The 24,750-nt window shown below is 42.2% G+C and overlaps 1 protein-coding gene and 1 non-coding gene across 2 annotated transcripts; one reads left to right on the top strand and one right to left on the bottom strand.

Moving 5' to 3' along the window:
• Positions 1 to 2,026: 2,026 nt before the first annotated feature.
• On the top strand, positions 2,027 to 4,346 carry CHRM5 (cholinergic receptor muscarinic 5). The gene has a single exon (XM_034994886.1). The coding sequence runs from the start codon at positions 2,687 to 2,689 to the stop codon at positions 4,283 to 4,285; it is 1,599 nt and encodes a 532-aa protein (XP_034850777.1). The 5' UTR covers positions 2,027 to 2,686; the 3' UTR covers positions 4,286 to 4,346.
• A 15,598-nt stretch (positions 4,347 to 19,944) lies between these two features.
• On the bottom strand, positions 19,945 to 20,075 carry LOC118003775. Its single transcript, XR_004677409.1, has one exon. It is a non-coding gene; the product is annotated as a small nucleolar RNA SNORA63 (small nucleolar RNA).
• Positions 20,076 to 24,750: the final 4,675 nt, after the last annotated feature.

Below are 24,750 nucleotides of genomic sequence, written 5' to 3'. Positions count from 1 at the left end.
GCCTCCTTTTGCCTCTGGGCTTACAATCCCCTCTGAGGCTGCTACGCTCTTTCCCCAGCCCTCCCACACACACCCTTTTTGCCTAGATAAAGCCCATTCATGCTTCAAGCCTCAGCTTAGACATCTTTTCCTCAAGTAGTTCTTTGCCCCTCCCCCACGGGCCTGGTTTACCCATCCTTCCGTGTGCCCTATGGCTTGCAGTGCCAGCCCCCTGCCATTTATTACCTGCTTCTTTATCTATACCCCCACCAGTGTCTTGTTCCATGGTATCCCCACTATTAGAGTCTGTCACATAAAAGACATTCAATACATATTGATTGGGGGAAGGAAGAAAGAAGGAATTTCTGTGGGATCTGTCTTGCACGGTGAGACTTAGATCTGTCAACTCGAGACAGTCTGGGATGGAAATTGCCCAGAGAATTGTAGGGTGTAGAGCAACTCAGGCCTGCCAGGTGCTTGGGAGTCAGTCTAGTGACCTGGCATCCAATGTACTTTGCCGTCTTTGGAACGTTGATAACACCAAGGGGTTATCAGTATACAGGAACACAAGGCTAAACCAGGAATGGAAAGGGACCCTTAAGAGGGGTATTTCATGGATAAATTGTACTGCATTAGTTGGGATGTGAAGGAAGAGGGTACAAGATCAGAAAGTCAGAAGAATCTGGCCTCTGGTACAAGACAATATCATCAATTCGATTCCATATTGAATTTGAGGCATTAGAAAAACATCTAACAATGTAGTTGGAAATATAAAATAAAGTCAAGAAAATCCATAGCCCTTCACAAATTTGTCATCTTTATATCAATTACTGTTATCAGAGAAGGGTCAGGACCTGTCATTAGAGCAGTGATTGCCCACATGGCATTAAGAAGATTCTCCCTTCCCTATCTATCATCATATCATGGTGCCTGGAATTTTGTAATTAAAATGGTATTTTTCAGGGGTACCTGATTGACTCAGTCCGTGGAGCATGCGACTCTTGATCTCAGAGTCATGACTTCAAGCCTCACCTTGGGCATAGAGGTTACTTAATTTTAAAAAAATTTAATATATCATCAAATACATATTGCATGCATATATTATATCTGTGGAAGGAAAAATAAGAAATGGTGGTAACTGGTTACCTCCAGAAAAGGGAGACTGAGAGCTTGGAGGTCAGAGGTGGGAGGGAGACCTATCTTTTACCATTTCCACTTTTATAGCCATTGAAGCTTTTTATCATGTACATAGATGTTTAATCTAGAAAAGAAAAATTTGGGCGCCTGGGTGGCTCAGTTGGTTAAGTGACTGCCTTCAGCTCAGGTCATGATCCCAGGGTCCTGGGATCGAGTCCCACATCGCACTCCCTGCTCTACAGGGAGCCTGCTTCTCCCTCTCCCACTCCCCCTGCTTGTGTTCCCTCTCTCGCTGTGTCTCTCTCTGTCAAATAAATAAATAAAATCTTAAAAAAAAAAAAAGAAAAGAAAAATTTACTTTTATTTTTAAAAGTTGGAATTTGTCAGTGGTGTTGACTAAATTATATCAATGAAGTGGGATAATGTACAGTCATTAAAATGAAAAAAGAGCTCTGATCCAAAAGACATGCTGATACAAAAGATGTCCATCGGGGCGCCTGGTGGCTCAGTCGGAGGGGCATGTGACTCTTGACCTTGGGGTCCAAGTTTGAGCCCCACATTGTGTGTAGAGATTACTTAAAAAAAAAAAAAACTTAAAAAAAAAGATGTCCACGATGATTTGTTAAGTGAAAAACAAAATTCGGGGTGTAAACATTGAAAAGTCACTCATTTAAAAATAATTGTATTTAAATATTTGTTAGTATGCACATAGGGGAAAGCATTGATTACCTCCGCAAGACTGAGTCAGAGGAGGCTTATTTTCTAAGCTATACATTTTGACATTGCTTGAACTTTTACAAGGAAATATTACTTTATAATCAGAAAATAAAATAATTTAAAACATTTCTACTACATCACAAATGGCTCAAAAATGGGGGGAGGTCATCATCTTCAGTAGCTGGGGAAAATTTCAACCCCTCTGTGCACACGGGGGGTTCGTATATTAAGTCATGGAGAAGTATCATAAGACAGTCTTGCCTCACAACAATGCCTCAATAATGTTTAATAACTGAATCTGTAATTAAACTCAATAATGTTTAGTAATGGGATATAGAGTAGATACAACTTGTCTCTTTCCCCAGTGCATGATAGACTAGGTACTTATCACTGGGAACTTAAAAAAACAGAGTTTCTGCCCCTAAGGCCGCTGCGATCAAAAGTGACTTCACATCACCTGCTTTCTTCCCTTTAGTGCTCCCCAGTTACCCAATCTCCTTTTCCTCCCCCACGCCTCGTCACAGCTCACCTCTTCTTTTAATTGCCCATTGGAACCACAAGAGGGCAGCAGCCTCAAGAACAAGAAAGGCTCTCAGGCACTGGTCCGTCTAAAAAGCAAAGGGATGATGAGGCTACAAACTGTCATCAAAACTTTGAGAGATTTCACCATCTCGCTCTGAATATGTGTGTGACCACATTTACTATCCTGCTGTAAGTGATAAACCATGAGTGGAAAAAAAGATCCGTGCTGGTGAGTGGAGCTAATATATTTCCTTCTCTTTCAGATGCTGACCAAGAAGAGGTGAGATAGAAAAGATATGGTCTAGAACCCAAGACTTAACCCTAATTAAGGATGGAAGGCGAGTCTTACCACAATACGACCACTGTCAATGGCACCCCAGTAAGTCACCAGCCTTTGGAACGCCATGGGCTGTGGGAAGTCATCACCATCGCGGCTGTGACCGCTGTGGTAAGCCTGATCACCATCGTGGGCAACGTCTTAGTCATGATCTCCTTCAAAGTCAATAGTCAGCTGAAGACCGTTAACAACTATTACCTGCTCAGCTTAGCCTGTGCAGATCTCATCATTGGGATCTTCTCCATGAACCTCTACACTACCTACATCCTCATGGGACGCTGGGTGCTCGGGAGTCTGGCTTGTGACCTCTGGCTCGCCCTGGACTACGTGGCTAGCAACGCTTCCGTCATGAACCTTCTGGTGATCAGTTTTGACCGTTACTTTTCTATCACAAGACCTCTGACCTATCGGGCCAAGCGTACCCCAAAAAGGGCTGGCATCATGATTGGCTTGGCCTGGCTGATCTCCTTCATCCTTTGGGCCCCAGCGATCCTCTGCTGGCAGTACCTGGTTGGGGAGCGGACGGTACCACCAGATGAGTGCCAGATCCAGTTTCTGTCCGAGCCCACCATCACTTTCGGCACTGCCATCGCTGCCTTCTACATCCCTGTTTCTGTCATGACGATCCTCTACTGCCGGATCTACCGGGAAACGGAGAAGCGGACCAAGGACCTGGCTGACCTCCAGGGCTCTGACTCCATGGCCGAAGCGGAGCCAAGAAAGCCGGCTCCTAAGGCTCTGCTGACGTCCTGCTTTAGCTGCCCTCGACCCACACTGGCCCAGAGGGAAAGGAACCAAGCCTCCTGGTCATCCTCCCGCAGGAGCACCTCCACCCCTGGGAAGCCATCCCAAGCCACTGGCCCAAGCACCGAGTGGGCCCAAGCCGAGCAGCTCACCACCTGTAACAGCTACCCTTCCTCGGAGGATGAGGACAAGCCCGCCACGGACCCTGTCTTCCAAGTAGTCTACAAGAGTCAGGCCAAGGAAAGCCCGAGGGAAGAATTCAGTGCCGAAGAGACCAAGGACACGTTTGTGAAAGCTCAAGCTGAAAAAAATGACTGTGACACCCAAAAATACTTCTTGTCCCCAGGTGCTGCTCATAGACCCAAGAGTCAGAAATGTGTGGCCTATAAGTTTCGACTGGTGGTGAAAGCTGATGGGACCCAGGAGACCAACAACGGCTGTCGCAAGGTGAAAATCATGCCCTGCTCCTTCCCAGTGTCCAAGGACCCTTCGACGAAAGGCCTGGATCCCAACCTCAGCCATCAAATGACCAAACGAAAGAGAATGGTCCTCGTCAAGGAGAGGAAGGCAGCCCAGACCTTGAGTGCCATTCTCCTGGCCTTCATCATCACCTGGACCCCTTATAACATCATGGTCCTGGTTTCCACCTTCTGTGACAAGTGTGTCCCAGTCACCCTGTGGCACTTGGGTTACTGGTTGTGCTATGTCAACAGCACCATCAACCCCATTTGCTATGCCCTCTGCAACAGAACCTTCAGGAAGACCTTTAAGATGCTGCTCCTCTGTCGATGGAAAAAGAAAAAAGTAGAGGAGAAGTTGTACTGGCAGGGGAACAGCAAGCTCCCCTGAAGAGTTAACAAATCCCCTCAAAAGAGTAACTGTGGCCAATTTCTTTTGAGGATGGGTCAGCTGATTCTGGTGTATTTATTAAAAAAAAAAAAAAGACATCTGCCATTTGGGGCACCTGCGGACTTTGAAAAGGCTTAAGATCTGTCACCAAAAGGAAGGAGTCACAGCTGCCACAAGTGCTACCATATTGAATGATTCTTGCCTGTGACCAAGGTCACCTGACGCCACTGGAGTTTGCCGTTGAAGAGACAGACGTGTGTCCCTTCCCAGGAGGAGGAATGCTGGGTCACGATGAACAGTGACGTAGGGAACTTTTGTTCCCTAACCTTTGGGGAGCAGCAGGGACTGGGTGGAAACCTTCCCTGTGGAAACCAGTATTGAGGTTTTGTGCAATATGTATGTGTCTGTGAAGTTGTTCTCCTACCAGTGAGAACTGGGAGACCATGTCGCCTGTTAACAAGAGTGACGTTCAACCGGCTTCTAAGACTCTATTTGTTTATAAACTGATCAGTATTATGCAGCTATTATGTGTTCTGTACTGTGGTACATTTTCTGTCCTTACATCTGAGTGAAGCTCTGCTCTTTCCTTTCATAACTGATGCCAGTTCCTGGTACCCACTGAAACCATGCTGGTCCCCAGGTTACCATCCTTCCTCTCAGAATCCTGGGTTTGGAAGGACACTGAAACCTGATCCCCCCGCGTCCTATAGAGGGGCTCTACTCTGTTAATAAAGATGGTCAAGTCTCCACAGTTATGTTAGTTTGGGGTTTTTTTTAAAGATTTTATTTATTTATTCATGAGAGATGGAGAGAGAGAGGCAGAGGGAGAAGCAGGCTCCCAAGGAGCAGAGAGCCTGATGCGGGACTCGATCCCAGGACCCTGGGATCATGACCTGAGCCGAAGGCAGACGCTTAACCATCTGAGCCACCCAGGCGCCCTGTTATGTTAGTTTTTACCAGTAGGTATTTTTTCCTTTTATCTAAACAAATATTGTATATTCTATTTTGTGCCCACGTGAGCTTAATTATTTATGCTCTGTTCTAAGGAAGACTACTTCACTACATAAAGATCTTCTCTGGGCTATGTAATCACGATTCCTTTGTTTTCAGAGGCATTACTTTCTTTTTTTTTTTTTAAGATTTTATTTATTTATTCATGAGAGACAGAGAGAGAGAGAGAGAGGCAGAGGCAGAGGGAGAAGCAGGCTCCCTGCAGAGCAGGGAGCCCGATGCGGGACTCGATCCCAGGACCCCGGGATCATGACCCGAGCCAAAGGCAGACGCTTAACCGACTGAGCCACCCAGGCGTCCCCAGAGGCATTACTTTCTAATTTCGTCACAAGGCCAACCTGAGACAAAATGTGGAAAACAAATTTAGGTTCACCCCACGCTTCCGAAATTTTTCCAGAACTCTTTGCCTGCCTCCGATTTCCCTCATCCAGACAAAGGTCACAACCAGGCACAAGCAGGTCACCGTGCTGCCTTCAGCCAGAAGTGCTGCTTGGAGGGACAGCAGGGGAAAGGCTTGCTTTTCTTCTCTTTCTTTTTTTCTTTCTTTCTTTCTTTCTTTCTTTCTTTCTTTCTTTCTTTCTTTCTTTCTTTCTTTCTTTCTCTCTTTCCTTTCTTTCTTTGTCTTTCTTTCTTTCTTTCTTTCTTTCCTTTCTTCTTTCTTTCCTTCTTTTTTTTTAATAGGTCCTTCAAATCATGGCTCAGAAATGACTTATCATTCCCAAATTCACTAGCAAAAATGAGAAGCTCAGAAAAGTACAGTTGAGGTCCAGTGAAGCTGGCTATAGTCATTAAAAATGAAAGCCTCATCTTGGAAAACAAAACGTAGATCACAGTAATACATAAAAATAAAAGTTATTAAGGGCGCCTGGGTGGCTCAGTCGGTTAAGCGACTGCCTTCGGCTCAGGTCATGATCCTGGAGTCCCGGGATCGAGTCCCGCATCGGGCTCCCTGCTCAGCGGGGGGTCTGCTTCTCCCTCTGACCTTACCCCCTCTCATGCTCTCTCTATCTCATTCTCTCTCTCAAATAAATAAATAAAATCTTTAAAAAAAAAAAAAAGCCATTCCTTTTGAAGGGGAAAGGGCAGGGATGTCTCATAATTCTTTTCTCTCACAACGGCAACTATAATTACTATTTCTATAGTTACTATAATTACTATGACTATAATTACTTAAAAAATATATCCTCGGGGGCTCCTGGGTGGCTCAGTCGGTTAAGCGACTGCCTTCGGCTCAGGTCATGATCCTGGAGTCCCGGGATCGAGTCCCACATCGGGCTCCCTGCTCGGCGGGGAGTCTGCTTCTCCCTCTGACCCTCCTCCCTCTCATGCTCTCTCTCTCAAATAAATAAATAAAATCTTTAAAAATAAATAAAGGTTATCAAAATATCATACATTAGAGGATCAAAATGATCAAAAACTAAATTTAACTGCAATCTCTCTGTATATAAACAAACTGAATCCAGGGGGGGTTTTTTGAAAATTCTGAGACGACACCAATGTGCAAGAAATAAACCATAAAACAGCACACACAATGAATAAAAGACACACAAAGCAGCAGCAATGCACAGTGAGGGTTTTAGAGATGAGGCCCTCCTGTCAGACAGAGCCTCGGCCGATTACATCTGCAGTTGTGCTTTAACATCTCCAGACTTCAGTTCACTTCACGTAGGCCAGTTGTTTGCAGCCTCATTTGCTGCGGGGATGTAACAGAGTCACTTTAGTGGTCCTGGGAATGACATATGTCCCTGAGTCTAGGAAGGTTTCCACCAACCAAGTCCCAAGAAGGCTGAGGGGTAGGACAAAGCAGGTGTGCCCAGGCCTCTCCCCAAGCCTTGTGGGGACTTGATGATGTGGAGCTGAAACATTCTCGAAGCAGTGTAGCTGCTGAGCCTTTGCGAAGGGCAGGCTGACACGTGCCAAGAATTTCGTAGAGAATATTAATTGGCTCAGTTCTCCAGGAGAGATGCTCTCAAGCCTGGGTGATGCCAACGGGGCGTGACTTCGTAAGCAAACCTGCTCTACCAGCTCTAGACAAACAGTTGCTTCTTTTAGGTTAAGACTTTGATTCCTGACAAAAATGAAAATCCCTCCAAGAGCACTCTGAACCTACATTGGGCATTCACCGTTCACAGTAGAGAGAGATACAAGTTAATTCATACAAAAGAATGTGGAACGGGGTGGGGGGGGGCACTGGCGCACATTTTTCATATTCCACAATTTCTAGGACTTAGCCTTTTCTGTTTATCTTTAGTGAAATTAATTGAGAGGCCTATGCTTCCTTTTTTTATCACTGGTTTGGGGAGGCAGCCAATTTTACATGCTACCTATGTCCCTTGACATAAACCAAAAAAAAAAAAAAAAAATCTAGGAGAAACTAGATTTCTTTAGAATAGGGCCTGTGGTGGGGTCCCCAGCATGAACAGATCCAATTGTAAACTACAGGGACCTCGCGGGTGGGTGGGTGGGTTGGTGGGGCATGGGCTGACTTCAGATTTTAGGCCTTCTATGCCCCCAGTCTCCCAAGCTCTGTGTATGGTAACCTATGTACAGCTTTGACTCGTTACCTACTGGATGCTGCTATGTTGCTAACATTGTAGTTTGTTTCCCTTTGTGAATTTGATGGCTTGTCAGGGAATCTGTTTTCAGTACAATTTTTGTTAAATATTCCTCTCTGCTGTGTTCCTTTAGGGGAATGTCCTTTAAGAGCAATGCTGATGTTTGCCTCTTTGTAATTGTGAAATCTGTACCTAATCTCTGGATTGGAATATCCAGTTGTCTACTGTAAATACTGGAATTACAACAAAGGATGTGGGACTAGGCTGCTTCTCTGTATCATAATAGTATTATTCTGGATATTAAAGAAATTTAACCGTACAGTAGTCCAAAGCAAAGCGTTTAAATAAGAAAATGCGTGGAGCCTGGCTGGCTCAGTCAGAAGAGTGTGTGGCTCTTGATCTTGGATTCATGGGTTCAAGCCCCACTTTGGGCATAGAGATTACAAAAAAAAAAAAAAAAATACACACACATACACATTCATAAGAAAATGGTCATGGTCCCTGGCTGGCTCAGCTGGAAGAGCATGCAACCCTTATGCAACCCTTGATCTCAGGGTCATGGTTGGACCCCCATGTTGGGTGTAGAAATTACTAAAATAAATAGATAAAATGAAAAGTTTTTTGTTTGTTTGTTTTTTTAAAGAAAATGGTCTCGGGTTCGCTTGATAGATCCACCTATATGAGAGATCCTACACACATTTGCATGTTCTGGTCTTTTAAGAAGGGAGGTGTTGATACACAGTGTGCATACAGGACCATCTCGCTACCTTTGTGATTTCCCCTTTTCCTCTCAGTTACCAATGACCAGATTAAGATGAAATAATGATGACAAGATTCTTGTGACTAAAAGCCTTCCCTCCCCCTCCAGGACAGGGAAGGTGGGGCAGACACTGCAACAGAAAAAAACAGAGCATTTCCTCTTCGCTGCTCCCAGCTGGAGCCCCAGTCATTCATTTCCATTGTAAATGCTACTAACCTCCACCTCCCTGATGCCATTTCACCAAGAAGTTTGAGATTATGTGCACTCCTGCCCAGTAAGGAATCCAGATTGTGAGCGGGTGTGGGAAGGGAAAAAAGTTTTTTAAGTATCAGGGAAGGAGCCAGAAGAAAAAAAACACACACACACACACAAAACTTTTCTTTTGAAATAATTTTAAACTTAAAGAAAAGTTGCAAGAATAGTATTAAAAATTCCTTATTTTTCACCCACATTTCCCAATTGTTAACACTTTGCCACATTTACATTGATTACTTAATTAAAGTGCTCCCCCATGTACCCACCGCTAGTTTTCTCTATTATAAATTTCTTATTTTCCCCTCTGTAATTAATAATTTTAAGGAAGTGACTTTGATTGTATGTAAATTTCCTGTGGGTCATCAAGTTTTCACCCAATTAATTGCAGCATCTATTTATTTATCCTCACCCAAATAAGTTATTACTATAATAATAGCCAAATGGTTGGCATTCCACTGTCAGACTTTTTCCTTCTTCCTTTCTTTCTCTTTCTTCATTTCTTTACTCACTTACTTATTATCATTATGGACTCCTGAACTCTTTTTTTTTTTTCTTAAGATATTTATTTATTTACTTTAGGGGGGGGGGTGTGGAGGGAGAGAGAATCTCGGGTCAGACTCCCTGAGGAGCACAGAGCCTGACACAGGGCAGGGCTTGAGCTCCATGATCCTGAGATCATGACCTGAGCTGAAGTCAAGAGGTGGATGCTTAACTGACTGAGCCACCCAGGTGCCCCTGGACTCCTGAACTCTTATATTAATAATTGGTTAAAATTCATTACTGTCATTATTTTGATGCTAAAATTGTCACAAAGTTAAGCAGTGAGAGCCCCTTAAAGATGACCCCTGTGATCCTCCGACATATCCTGAATATATTTTTGAATACCCCTTTACTTTCTGGTACAACAAGATGTTCCAGGCTCATCTTTTCTATCCCTATCCCAGACCAGGAATCAGCCATTTTCCAAGGACTGCTGGTTTTAGGGTCACCTGGCTGGCTCAGTTGGTGGAGCATGTGACTCTTGATCTCAGGGTCATGAGTTCAAGCTCCACGTTGGGTGTGGAGCCTACTTAAAACTTAAAAAAAAAAACAAAAAACAAAAAAGGAGTGCTGGTTTTATTAAGTAGACAACAGTACCTGACTCAGATCTTGACTTAAGATACAGTCATTGCTATTGAGCTCTTTCAGAACTTAGAAAAATGTACACTTACTAAAAATGAGTTCATACTGACATCTGCAATTCTAATCAGATAGCACAGGATTCTTCCTGCTCCATATTTGTATCTCCTGTCTCCAACAGTGAGAATCATCATTCACTCATTTGCTCAATTTTGCTCCATCCTTCAATAGCTTCAGAATTGTGGTACTCATATCACTGTGAAAAAACAACCTTTTAGTAAAGTTCCAAGATTTGTTTGCGGGTCTTCCATGTGAAGGTTGAAGGTACATAGTCAAGTTATTATGCTAAATAATTGCTTGTGTTAATCTTTTTTTTTTTTTATTTGAAATCAGTTGGATTTGTTTCTGTTTGTATTCAATTTAGGAGTTTTACATTCTTATTTATTTTATTTTTTAACAAGTAAAATGTTAACATGGTTGTAAAAGTCAATACTATACAAAAAGATGTACTCAGAGAAGTGTCACTCCATTCCCTACCCCTTTCATCCCATTCCTACCCTTAGGTAACAAGTTCTCTGAATTATTGCTTCTTTTTATTTATTTATTTATTTTTAAAAAATTTTATTATGTTATGTTAGTCACCATACAATACATCATTAGTTTTTGATGTGGTGATCCACGATCCATTGTTTTCGTATAACACCCAGTGCTTCTTTTTTTTTAAACAAACTATTTTAGTCATTTCTTCAAGTATTTGCATCCATACTTTAAAATACCATGCATACACTTTTATTTTGATATTTTTAATTTAAGAAAATATCTACTGAATTATTTGCATATGTCTTATCAGACAAAGGACTAGTATCCAAAATCTATAAAGAACTTACCAAACTCAACACCCATAAAAGAAAAAATCCAGTCAAGAAATGGTCAGAAGACATCAACAGACATTCCTCCAAAGAAGACATACAAATGGGCAACAGACACATGAAAAAGTGCTCAACATCACTCGGCATCAGGGAAATACAAATCAAAACCTCAGTGAGATACCACCTCACACCAGTCAGAATGGCTAAAATTAACAAGTCAGGAAACGACAGATGTTGGTGAGGATGCGGAGAAAGGGGAACCCTCCTACACTGTTGGTGGGAATGCAAGCTGGTGCAGCCACTCTGGAAAACAGTATGGAGGTTCCTCAAAATGTTAAAAATAGAGCTACCCTACGACCCAGCAATTGTATTACTAGGTGTTTTTCCAAAGAATACAAACACAGTGATTGAAGGAGCACCCGCACCTCAATGCTTATAGCAGCCATGTCCACAATAGCCAAACTATGGAAAAAGCCCAAATGTCCATCGACAGGTGAATGGATAAAGAAGATGTGGTGTGTATACACACACACACACACACACACACACACACACACACTGGAATATTACTCAGCTATCAAAAGGAATGAAATCTTGCCACTGCAACAACGTGGATGGAACTAGAGAGTATTATGCTAAGCGAAATAAGTCAGTCAGAGAAAGACAAATACCAGATGATTTCACTCATATGTGGAATTTAAGAAACAAAACAGATGACCACAGGGGAAGGGAAAGAAAAATAAAATAAGATGAAAATTGAGAGGGAGGCAAACTATAAAAGATGCTGAACTCTAGGAAACAAACAGGGTTGCTGGAGGGGAGGTGGGGAGGGGATGGGGTAACGGGGTGATAGGCATTAAGGAGGGCACTTGATGTAAAGAGCACTGGGTGTTATATACAACTGATGAATCATTAAATTCTACCTCTGAAACTAAAAAGAAGAAGAAAATAGTGTACCAAACTATACATATGACTATGTAAAGAAATTTTCTCAGGTTTTTATAATAAAACTGAATGTCTTTTATAATGAAAGAAAAAAGAAAATATCTACTGACTTTCTACCATAAAAATTAAGATTGAACTCTTACACTGTGCTGGCTAATTCCCAAATACCAATCCCTCCAGCATTCTATTTACAAAGCTGTGCATATATGGGTACCTCGAGGAAGTGATCATTTTTTGGGTACTAGGTAATAGCGCTCTATCAAGCTAAGGATGTGGATCCTAGAGAAGAATACACATTCTATGCTTTGTTTGAGTATCTGTAGACAAAGAGCTGAGGAGACCAAGTAGAACAAGTTCAACAACTCTGGGGATATTAAGTAATAACAGGCAAAAGACTGACACTTAAATATTCATATTAAAATCAAAGAAGGCACATCCACAGGGTAAATTATCCTCCCAATGAGCTGTATTATCCCCCATCTCTTTTGATGAATTAATGGGGGGTGGCAGGGAAGGGTTACAACCTTAAGTTAATTGTGATTAGGCAAAGAAAGCCAAGGCCTAATTCTGCTCACTTGGCTTGGCCATCATCCAGACTTGTCTACATTAGTGTGCTTTATGGCAATCTATTTCTCCATAAAGTTCTAGTCTTATTTTACATGGCCCTTGAACAAGCCTCTACCACCAGAAGAGCAGTTCTCCAAAGTTTTATTCCCAGTCCTTCGGCAATGATTTTCTAGAGAGAGTTATCTTGCATAAATGTGTCTGCAGTGATACTCTAGTAAAAGAATGGGCACACTTACCGTCAACAAAGAGCAACTCATACTCAACCTACTTATTCCCAATATCAGTAGCTAGGAGTTGGTGCTTAATTTTAGTAGTCCTACATATACCCAAAGATAGGTTTATAGTCCAGACACTTTCAATCAAAATCCATGAAGCTACTGACCATGATACGCTAACTACAGCCAAGTCTTCCTAGTGTACCTACAGTAGACTGCAGTGGAAAACACCACCAGCCAGAAGACAGCAAAGAAGAAATGGTAATACAGATCAAACTTGGGATGTGGACGACCACCCTTCTCCCTAAGAAAACAGATTGCCATGGTTGAACATCTTTTGACAGGTCCTTTATACCCAGAAGTAGGGCCTATCCAAGAGAATCTGAAACAAAAAATGATACTAGGGGGGCGCCTGGGTGGCTCAGTCGTTAAGCGTCTGCCTTCAGCTCAGGTCATGATCCCAGGGTCCTGGGATCGAGCCCCATGTCGGTCTCCCTGCTCGGCGGGAAGCCTGCTTCTCCCTCTCCCACTCCCCCACTTGTGTTCCCTCGCTCGCTGTGTCTCTGTCAAATAAATAAATAAAATCTTTTAAAAAAATGATACTAGGTTTTGTTTATAGTCACTATATTTAATAATATAGTGATTAATAAAATAACACATATTTGCTTGGGAAATAAATAAGCAAATCACAAAAAAATTACCAGTAATTCTATAACCTCTGCTAAATATCTCAGTCATTATCCTTGTAGTCTTTTTTTCTACGTACAGACATACACGTTTGAAAACTCACAGAACTGTAATTTATAGGGTTATATCTTGCAGGAAGTACCTAGCTATTCAAGCTCTTCCAAAGCAGAAAATCTTAAGGCTTCAGTTAACATGGGGAACTCCCATCCATAACCAGATTAGAAAAAGGTTATTTCTGCCCTTTTTCATCTTTGTTAGACATACACAATACGTAGCTTAGCCCTCTATAGTTCTGAACTTTGAGAAGAAACAATCATTATCTGGAGAGATATTTTTTTAAAACTTACAAAGTCTAATTTTTAAAATAACTATATTTGTTTCCTGGGGCTGTAAGTACCACAAACTGGGTGGCTTAAAACAATAGAAATGTATTCTCTCACAGTTCTGGGGGCCAAAATGCAAATGATACCCAGGTATCAGCAGGGCCCTGCTGCTAGGGAAGGAGCAGGGGAAGGACCTGTTCCAGGCCTGGTAGCCTCAGGCCTTCCCTGGCTTGTAGACAGCTGTCTCCTCCTGTGTCTCTTCAATGTCACCTTCCCTCTGTGTCTGTCTCTGTGTCCAAGTTTCTTCTTTAATAGGGACATCAGTCATACTAGATTAGGTCACACTAAAGATCTCTTTTTAACTTGATTAGACCCCATTTCCAAGTAAGGTTACATTCTGAGGTACTGAGGTTTAGGGCTCCAATATTTTGGTGGGACACAATTCAACCCATAACAAAAACCAAGCAAGAAAAACACTTTCCTATTTTATAGATGAACAAACTGTAGACCAATGCTGAGTAGTATCAAATGGGAAGGATTTCAGGGTCACTACTGAGAAGGTAAGGGGTGTCCTCAACTGCCTTAGAGGCCTGGCAGGTCAATGCGGTCTTGACTGGCATAAGACAGTTATCTATAATACCTAGTATTTATTTATTTATCTATTTATTTATTTTTGATTCTACACATTTATTTTTTTCCGAGTTATTTTTATTTTTATTTTTAATTTTTTTAAAGATTTTATTTATTTGACAGAGAGAGACACAGCAAAAGAGGGAACACAAGCAAGGGGAGTGGGAGAGAGAGAAGCAGGTTTCCCGCGGAGCAGGAAGCCTGATGCAGGGCTCGATCCCAGGACCCTGGGCTCATGATCTGAGCCAAAGGCAGACGCCCAATGACTGAGCCACCCAGGCGCCCCTAAATTTTTTTTTTATTTTCTTTTTTAAGTTTTTAATTCCAGTTAACATACAGTGTAATATTAGTTTCAGGTGTACAATATAGTGATTCAACACTTCAGTACATCACCTGGTGCTCATAGGACAAGTGCCCTCCTTAATCCCCATCACCCGTTTCCCCCACCCCCCCCCCCCCCCCCCGCCCATCTCTCCGCTGGTAACCATCAGTTTGGTCTACAGAATTAAGAGTCTGTTTCTTGGTTTGCCTCTTGCTCACTCTTTTTTCCCCCTTTGCTCATTTGTTTTGTTTCTTAAATTCCACGTATGAGTGAAATCATACAGTATTTGTCTTTCTCTGATTTATTTCACACCTATTTTTTATATATATTTTTAAGATTTATTTTTATTTGAGAGAGAGAGCACGTGAGTAGGGGGAGAGGCAGAGGGAGAGGGAGAGGTAGACTCCCCACTGAGCGCAGAGCCGATCAGGGGCTCCAATCTCACAAACTTGAGATCATAACCTGAATGGAAACCAAGAGTCAGACGCTTAGGGGTGCCTGGATAGCTCAGCCGTTAATCGTCTGCCTTCTGCTTGGGTCATGATCCCAGGGTCCTGGGATTGAGCCCCACATCCGGCTCCCTGCTCAGTGGGAAGCCTGCCTCTCCCTCTCACACCCCCCTGCTTGTGTTTCCTTTCTTGCTGTCTCTCCCTCTGTCAAATAAATCAATAAAATCTTTAAAAAAAGAGAAGCTTAATCGACTGAGCCACCCAAGCAACCCAACACCTAGTATTTTTTAAATACATGTTTGCCTCGGGCTTTCCTGGCCTGAAAAATGCATGAAACTAAAGAAATGAAACCGGATTTTTTTAAATTTTATTTTATTATGTTATGTTAATCACCATACATTACATCATTAGTTTTTGATGCAGTGTTCCATGATTCATTGGTTGCGTATAACACCCAGTGCTCCATTCAGTACGTGCCCTCTTTAATACCCATCACCAGGCTAACCCATCCCCCCACCACCTCCCCTCTAGAACCCTCATTTTGTTTCTCAGAGTCCATAGTCCATTCCGCTTAGAAGCTCTCAGGAGCACAGTCTTTCTGGTCTTTTTTTTTTTCCCAATTTGATTCCCAGTTCCTGGGCTACATGCCAAGATTATATTCCTTCTAGAAAGGAGTCTTTCCCAGCCTGGATAGAGCCTAATCCCCCTATTCCATAATCCAACCCCTTCTGAAGGATAGAGGTCAGGCAGGAATGAAGAAATTAGAGTTGTCGGCAGGATCCTACAAGGACACTTTCGAAATCAAATACATATAATCACACACATATTACATACAACTTGTAGTGAGGACAGAAAAGAGCCTCAGGTTCAAGGTGGGGGCAGCCAGTCCAGAGCAGGAGGGCTGAGAAACCACTAGGAGCTAAGAGCCCTCAGAGAGACCTTGAAGAAGAGCGGGAACGTCCTTCCTAACCAATCCCTCTCAGCTCCAAAACAGATGAAAGGAAAGAGAAGCCATCTTTATGTCACAGACCCCAGAGGGATCACATTATTTAAAGATCTGAGGTAGCACCAAAGGTGGGTGGGGAGCAAGGCAGGAGGGGAGGCAAGGCTTGTTTTCTTCCAATTAACATTATCTTAATATTCTGGGGACCCTGACATTTTTACTAAAGATTCTGGGCTTTGGGGCGATGATTTTCATGTACCACAGTTTGATCAGAGACTGATCGATCAGTAGTAAGTCACAGCCGGGTGACGATGGAACTCCACACACAGGATTCTCCCCTATGATTTGTCCTGAGAGGAGCAAACGTGTCCGTGGCAAAATAAGGCAAATTCAGGCCCGCAACACCTCCAGGCAGCCTCTGCCTGCCCCTCCAGGTGCTCTGCCCTCCTCTGGAAGTGCTTCATTCACCACACTTGTTCTTCCAGTGCCTTCAGGGGCTGACCTCCCTCCCACCTCAGCTCAGGCTGGAAATCTCCTCACTCTTACCCCACTTCGCAGCCTCAGCCTCGTCAATTCCCATATAGTCTTTCATCGTTCCTCACAGTTCACCTTCTCAAGGAAGTGGCCCCACCTTTGCCCTCTACTCTCCCATCTAGGTGCCCGCGATACAAGCTTTTACAGCACCTTGGATTTTCCTTGGAGCATGTATCAAGGTTTTCATTACACATGTGTATGGGTTTTGACTGACGTCGATTTCTCCCACTAAACTCTAAAGCTCTGAAACCAGAGTTCATGCTATAGAGCCTAATCCCCCTATTCCATAATCCAACCCCTTCTGAAGGATAGAGGTCAGGTAGGAATGCTATTTTGCTCATGATTGTGCCCCCTCACTAATAACCCTTGACACATGAAGTAGTATAGATGCTTCACATGTATTCTTTACCAAGTAAGTATGTGCATACCCTGACATAGGAAACAGTTGCAAGGCAAGGTTCCTGGGTTTTGTGGGGAGTTTTTTCTGGCATGACTTGTATCTTTGTGGTTCCCGAGTAGTAGCTTAATTCACCATGGGTCTCCAATCTCTGTCTTTGTCTAATGATTTGTGTTGGGACCCCAACAATACATGCTGAAGTTCTATGTGGCAGCCACCCCAGAACTACTGTAGAAGTTAAGATTCCTTTTACCCTTCCTTGCGGACAGGACTGTTATATTAGGAATGCCTTACAGTCCAAGGGTTTAGGGTCCAGAGAAGTAAAAAGTAATCCAATAAAATGAAGTGCTATAATGGCTTAAGCGCAGGCAGGAAGGAGGACAAAAAAGAGGCTCTTATTGAAGCCGTGGAGCCATCTGGAAGATTTCTGTCGAAGGTGATTTCCACACTAAGTCCTGAAGAAGGTGTGCGAGGTAGACAAGGGAAAGGGATAGAGGTGGGGCAGAGTTGAGAGGAAGAAATAATTGAAAAGGCCCAGACTGGGGGCACCTGGCTGGCTCAGTTGGTAAAGCATGCGACTCTTGATCTCAGGGTTGAGTTCAAGCCCTACACTGGGCGTGGAGCCACTAAAAAAAGAAAAAAAGTGAAAAAAAAAGAAAAAGCCCAGACAGACGTGAGAGTGCACATAAAGCATCCAGAGGAGAACTGCGGAAAAACTCAAGATCTATGCTGGGAAGGAAGTGCAAGAGGTAGGTCTGGAGGGAACATGGCCGGGGGTCTACCTGAAGTCAGACACTCAACCAACTGAGCCACCCAGGTGCCCCAATCATTACAAACTTTTATTGAGGACTTATGCATAGGGTTAATGTGAATATTAAATGAGATAATACATGTAAAGTGTTCTGAAAAGTTCTACTCATGAAATAGATATTTCCCCCATTTTACAGTTAAACCTTCGATCTAGGGGCGCCTGGGTGGCTCAGTTGGTTGGGCGACTGCCTTCGGCTCAGGTCATGATCCTGGAGTCCCGGGATTGAGTCCCACATCAGGCTCCCTGCTCAGCAGACAGTCTGCTTCTCCCTCTGACCCTCCTCCCTCTCATGTTCTCTGTCTCTCATTGTCTCTCTCGCAAATAAATGAAATCTTAAGAAAAAAAAAGAAATTTTAAAACTTCGATCTATTTTACACGATAAAAATGAGGTTCAGAAAGGTTAAGGAACTGTCCCAAGGTCATATAATTAGTAATTAGACCCATTCATTCAAGATGGGTGTGCAGGCAACACAGCCAATTATGTATTGACTGAGGGCAAAGGAGGGGCTTTTAGCAAGGAGATCATTTTGGTCAGTTCTGGAAAAGTGTGTAAATTAAGTGCATTTTTTTTTTTTAAGAGAGAGAGAGCATGTGCAAGTGGGGACAAATGATTGTGGGGGGGAGGGGCAGAGGGGAGAGAGGGAGAGAGGGGCAGAGAGAGAGAGACAATCTCAAGCAGGCTCCACGCCCAGCGCAGAGCCGGACTCGGGGCTCCATCTCATGACCCTGAGATCATGACCTGAGCCAAAATCAAGACTTGGACACTTAGCCAACTGAGCCACCCAGGCACCTCATGTAAATGAGGACACTTGGATTCAAGTGACAGAAACCTACTGGAATTAGCTTCAGTAAAACACATAAACACTACATTTTAAGACAGAATAGTGCTCCATGGAACCTGAGGGCAAGAATGCAGGCATCTCAGCAAAGGGTTTGAACAGTTCTCAAAATTCATCTTCCATTTCAGCTCCTTTCTGTGTATCTGCTCCTTTCTATATTTTCTCTTTGGAACTTGTTTTCTCTTTTTTGTGGTTTGCATGATAGAATATATAGCCATGAACACCCTGCAAATTTGTATGTTACCATTTCTCCTCTAGTCCCTCAATTTTAATTTTTTTCTTTTTTTTTTTTAAAGATTTTATTTATTTATTCATGAGAGACAGAGAGAGAGAGAGAGAGAGGCAGAGGGAGAAGCAGGCTCCCAAGGAGCAGGGAGCCCGATGCGGGACTCGATCCCAGGACCCTGGGATCATGACCTGAGCCGAAGGCAGACGCTTAACCATCTGAGCCACCCAGGTGCCCCTCAATTTTAATTTCTAATTCCCAAGGAACAGCCGTCGGCCCAATCTGGGTGAGATGCCCTTCCTGGAAAAATCAGCCATGCCCATAAAAGCAGGGCCACCTGCCATGAACACAGCTGTTGGGAGAACACTCCTGTGGGATACACCCACTCTGCAGGGGAGAACCAGTTACAAGGGGCAAACTGGATGACAACTCAACAGATAGATGCACATTAAAGGAAAGAAATTGCTTATTCTAAGAGTTTAGTTTTTCTTCTCCCTTCTCCACAGCCCAATTTTGTCGACATGTCTCATTTCCTCCTCCATAAAATATTGATCCTACCATTCTTCACATTCTGGGAATAATGTAATTCACTTTTTGGGACAGAAGACTATCAGGTAGGTGTAGATCTAAGTCATCCTCAGAGGTGACTTTTTGCCCAATTTTTTGAGAACTCCAAGAAAAATAAACATAGTTACTAGCATTTCACAATTTTGTTTCCTAGGTCAAGAAATTCTTCACAACTGGGGCGCCTGGGTGGCTCAGTCGTTGGGCGTCTGCCTTCAGCTCGGGTGGTGATCCCAGGATCCTGGGATCGAGTCCAGCGTGGGCTCCCTGCTCCCCGGGAAGCCTGCTTCTCCCTCTCCCACTCCGCCTGCTTGTGTTCCCTCTCTGTGTCTCTCTCTTTCAAATAAATAAATAAAATCTTTTTTAAAAAAAAGAAATTCTTCACAACAAACAAATTCCTTCTGCTGCAATTTTTTTTTTTTTAAAGATTTTATTTATTTATTTGACAGAGAGAGACACAGCGAGAGAGGGAACACAAGCAGGGGGAGTGGGAGAGGGAGAAGCAGACTCCCCGCTGAGCAGGGAGCCCGATGTGGGGCTCGATCCCAGGACCCTGGGATCATGACCTGAGCCGAAGGCAGACGCTTAATGACTGAGCCACCCAGGCGCCCCTCAAGTCAGTGTTTTACTTGGTAAACATGTCTGAGACCATGCATCCCCGGCTGCTAAGCACCATGGCGGACAGGGCTAGAAAGGTAACAGCTTTATTTTGAGCAGGGGGCAAAGACAAGGCAGCACTTTATAGCTACATTGTAACTAGATCCTGCATTCTTCTGCTGCAATTTAAGTCCATCTCCTACCTCAGACTTCATGGAGTGGTAGGAAGCTAATCAGAATTGGCTTTAAAGGGATTAACAGGCATTTGAAAACTCCTCAGCATTCTCTACCAAACTGCAGAAATTACATACCCTTCAATCCTTTCTTAATTAGATCTAATTAATATAGTCATGAGGTTAGTAGAACCATTTGTATAGACAAACATGAGTATTACTCACTGGCAGCTTTTCTCCAAACTTCTCTGAGTGTCCGATTCTAGGGGATAAAACTGGATGCAGGACTCACCTAGTCAGGATAGACGATAAGTAAAGGGTTAGGGTAGAGACAGCGAGGGAAGGGATTCAAGAGGCCTTCACAGAATCCACTGCAAGAAGAGCAAGTGAACTTCCATGGACCTGAAAGGTTATCTGGCAGCTACTCTATCCATCACTCTCTGGGGTCATCATGGTCTCCGACCCAGGCATTTGCTATATTCTTTGCGGGCTAGATTCCTTAGATTTGTAGATGCCACTGTTGATTCTGCTTACCTGTGGCTCAGGGTCAACATACTGCCTTCTCTGATCCAGTACCACCCAAGCACCCCTGAATGATCCCATTTCTTACTCTGCATGCCAAATTTTCATAATTAATTCTAAATATTTTCTAATTTTTTAAAATAGTTATTTAGAAATATGTTTTAAAATACTCAAATATAGGGGTGACTGGATTCAGCAGCCAACTCTTGATTTCAGCTCAGGTCATAGTCTCAGGGTCTTGGGATTGAGCCCCACGTCGGGCTCACACAGCTGGGAGTCTGCTTAAGGATTCTTTCTCCCTCGTCCTCTGCCCTTCCCCACAGTTTGCACATTCTCTCTCTCAAATAAATAAATCTTTTAAAAAATAAAATGCTCAAATACATGTAGTAGGAGCTCAGTAAAAGTGAGTGGAATAGCGGCACCTGGGTGGCTCAGTCGTTAAGCGTCTGCCTTCGGCTCAGGTCATGATCCCAGGGTCCCGGGATGGAGTCCTGCATCGGGCTCCCTGCTCCGCGGGAAGCCTGCTTCTCCCTCTCCCACTCCCCCTTGCTTGTGTTCCCTCTCTCGCTGTGCCTCTGTCAAATAAATAAATAAAATCTTTAAAAAAAAAAAGTGGAGTAAGTTACTTACATTCATATATATGGAAAATTTGGTATCTAAGGAGGTACACATATGATTCTTCAATTACTAGTTTATTAAATTTTAGCGGAATTAAATGCCCTGTCAAAAGTTTTCTATCAGAAATGCTGTGCACAGCTAGTTTTTTATGGCTCTACCCATTCCTCTTGTTTACTACTTGACCCTCTTAATTTATTTACTCCTCCTTGTTCTCAGGCTTGCTTGCCTGGCTGGCTCAATCCCACCAGACTGTAGCCATTATGAATGGTGTCAGTTCCCCTCCGTTCCCATAATAGTCATGTTACAAAGGGAAAAGAGATAAGCTACTATTTGGTGCTACTGGAGGGGGGATTTTTTTTTTTTCTAAAATAGCTTTTAATATTTCAAGAATATTAAAACTTCATAATTTATAGGCAACATCTGAATTTTGCAAAATCCATCTTCAAGTTCTCCTGAATAATTCACTTTTACAAATTGAATATTCTCACATACCTTACAAATTAAAAAATAAACTCTGACTCTAAATGATGACAATAATCACACCTAAAATGCTAAGAGAAGAGCACAATACAACCAGGTCCTGTCTCAACATATTCCTTCAACTGAACTAAAGGACTCAGCCACTAGTTTCTATTACATTACCCGAGATTAGTACTTAGCAGAATTTTTGTTGGGTTTAAATACAAAATGGCACGTAAATAATTGTAAACATGCAAAAATAGGTCTACATGTAACCTAGAAGGCAATAAACAAAAATGAAAATACTTGGTTTAATTTTTTCTTCAAGATATTTAACAAAAATGTTTTCAAAAGATTTTTTTTTTTTTTTAATTTGAGCACTTCCTGAAAGTTTGAGTAACTACTTAAATGAAAAAGCTCTCCTGTATCATTATTGGCATTCCTCATTAGGGCCTTGAAACCCTTCCAGTTACTGAAAAGTAGGTTTAATGGTTGCTTCTTCCCTCCTGTCAGAGGAAACATAAGAGAAAAATAAGATACTTTAGCACTCTGGGGAGGCTAGGTAAAATCCTGAATTTTTTCAAAATGTTAACCAGACTCAGGGTGAGTCCTGAAGTTTTTCACTCCTAAAAAAGTGCTTGAAAACTTGGGAGCTATGGATCCTCCCTGGAAGTCATTCTGAGCACTCAAGAGTTCCTGGCAAGAATGACCAACAAAAATTTATTTTGCACAGAACCACTACTCAGGTTTACATTAGTAGATGTGAAAAATTTTAAAACACAAGGTTTATATTAAGAAGGAGATATATGTAAACTGAATCTAAGAAAGGCCCTAAAAAGCAAAATAATACTTTGCCTTCAAATGGGGAACAGGAGAAAGAATCCAAGGAAGTGGAAAAGAAAGAAAAACATGGCACTGATATATGGTTCTTACGGGTAGGAAATAATAGGACCGGATTAAAATTATAGTGGAGTAATTTTAGACCTGAAAAGGAATTTACAGGTCTAATCCAAATCCCTCAATTTACAGATGAGGAAACTTGAGGCCCATTTATTTATTCATTTAACAAACATTTATTGTGTGCCTACATGCTCAATGCTGGAAATACAACAATGAACAAGACAAGACATGGTTCAAAGAGGGAAAGTGATTTGCCCAAAGTCACAAAGCAAGTTAGCAGCTAAATGGGCTCTTTGCACTAATATTGCCTAATAAAATACAATCATTTCTTCATCTGTAAGCACATTAAGCCTTTGATGAAGGTTCTATGCAAAGATAAGATTTTCATATACAATTGATATAACATTCTGTAATATGATAGGGATGTCTATATTTTATATTGAGATGGTTTTAGAATCTATATAAAATAACCACAAAGTTTCTTAATTAGCTACATGAAATGATAATTTCCTTGGAAGTGCTTTCTAATTTTTTGGTCATTAGGTATTCTATGGGCAAATTTGGACAATCCAAATTTTGAAAATTTTCAAGATGATTTCCAGTCATACAACTATGACTCTCACTATATTTTGTCTCCTTTAAATTGCAACTTTCATTCAACTAGTATTCTAATATTTTAGTTACTTTCAATAAATGACTCTATTTTCAAAGACCTACCTAGTTCTTCCATTAACCAGTTTACCTACCTTAATCATTCACAGTTTAACCAGTTTGGTAACTTTAGCATATAATTAACAAACAGATATAGTTAATAAAATGTCCTGTATCAGAACTTACATCTTTTTTTTTTTTTTTAAGATTTTATTTATTTATTTGACAGAGAGAGACACAGCGAGAGAGGAAACACAAGCAGGGGGAGTGGGAGAGGGAGAAGCAGGCTTCCCGCCTAACAGGGAGCCCGATGTGGGGCTCAATCCCAGGACTCTGGGATCATGACCTGAGCTGAAGGCAGACACTTAACGACTGAGCCACCCAGGCACCCCAGAACTTGTATCTTTAAAAGAAAACTTACGAGCCTTATTTCAAAATGAAGAATGGCACCTACACAAAAAGGAAAACAAGAGTTTGGAATCAATTTTTGTTGTTGTTGTTATTTTTGGCTGATTTAATAACCTTAACAAAGCAATAGGGGAGTACTTTAACATAGAAGAGGATAGGAGACCTTTACTAGAGAAGCAATACTATAGTTTCATAGTTTGTTTTTAATTAAAATAAACCAAAAGAAAAGGTATGAAGTTTTTATAACTTATTGAAATAAAAAGTTTTTGAGATAATCCTGATTGGAAAGTAATGTAATCTATATTCCAACAAGTCCGAGAATGATGGGAGAGATGAGGGGATTTAAAAGCTCCCTATGGGGTGCCTGGGTGGCTCAGTCGGTTAAGCGACTGCCTTCGGCTCAGGTCATGATCCTGGAGTCCCGGGATCGAGTCCTGCATCGGGCTCCCTGCTCAGCGAGGAGCCTGCTTCTCCCTCTGACCCTACCCCCTCTCATGTGCTCTCTCTCTCTCATTCTCTCTCTCTCTCAAATAAATAAATAAAATCTTTAAAAAAAAATAAAATAAAATAAAAAGTCCCTGTGCTATACTACCAACGTTATAACATGGAGCTCCAAGGTTGATTTTCCATCCTCAGTCTCCAGAAGGCTCTCCTACTGCTGCACTTCCTTCCCCTGACCATTCATTCCCTGTTATTATTTTCCTTCCTCCCTCCATAATAAGCTCTATGGAGGACAGGAACTGTCCTTATCCATCTCTGAATCCTACCCTGAAGCACAGCACATTACTGATACTCAATAATGAATCCCATAGAGGGGAACCAAAATTTAAGAACTGATAACTACTCTCATTCATATATCCGTACTCTAAAACTAACTGTAATAACAAAAATTAAAACTGCATCAGGAACATAGGGGAATGTTAAATGCAGGGCAGGGCTGACCATTGTGAAAGGTCTGGCTACACAAAAAATCATGGCGCATGCAGCTCTAAAAATATCAAGCACTTCTTTTTAAATAGGAAAGGTCAATTTCAAGCCTCATGTAATGAAAGAAGAAAACTGCCTGGAATAAAAGAAACATGAAGTGAAGAAGAAATGACAAGATCATTTTATCTC

The sequence above is a fragment of the Mirounga leonina genome, unplaced genomic scaffold (assembly GCF_011800145.1).
Source record: "Mirounga leonina isolate KUSES-001 unplaced genomic scaffold, KU_Mleo_1.0 Mir_91, whole genome shotgun sequence".
In the NCBI taxonomy this organism is placed as follows: Eukaryota; Metazoa; Chordata; class Mammalia; order Carnivora; family Phocidae; genus Mirounga; species Mirounga leonina.
Note: the sequence above shows the minus strand (reverse complement) of the source record. Positions and strands in the feature narration are given on the sequence as shown.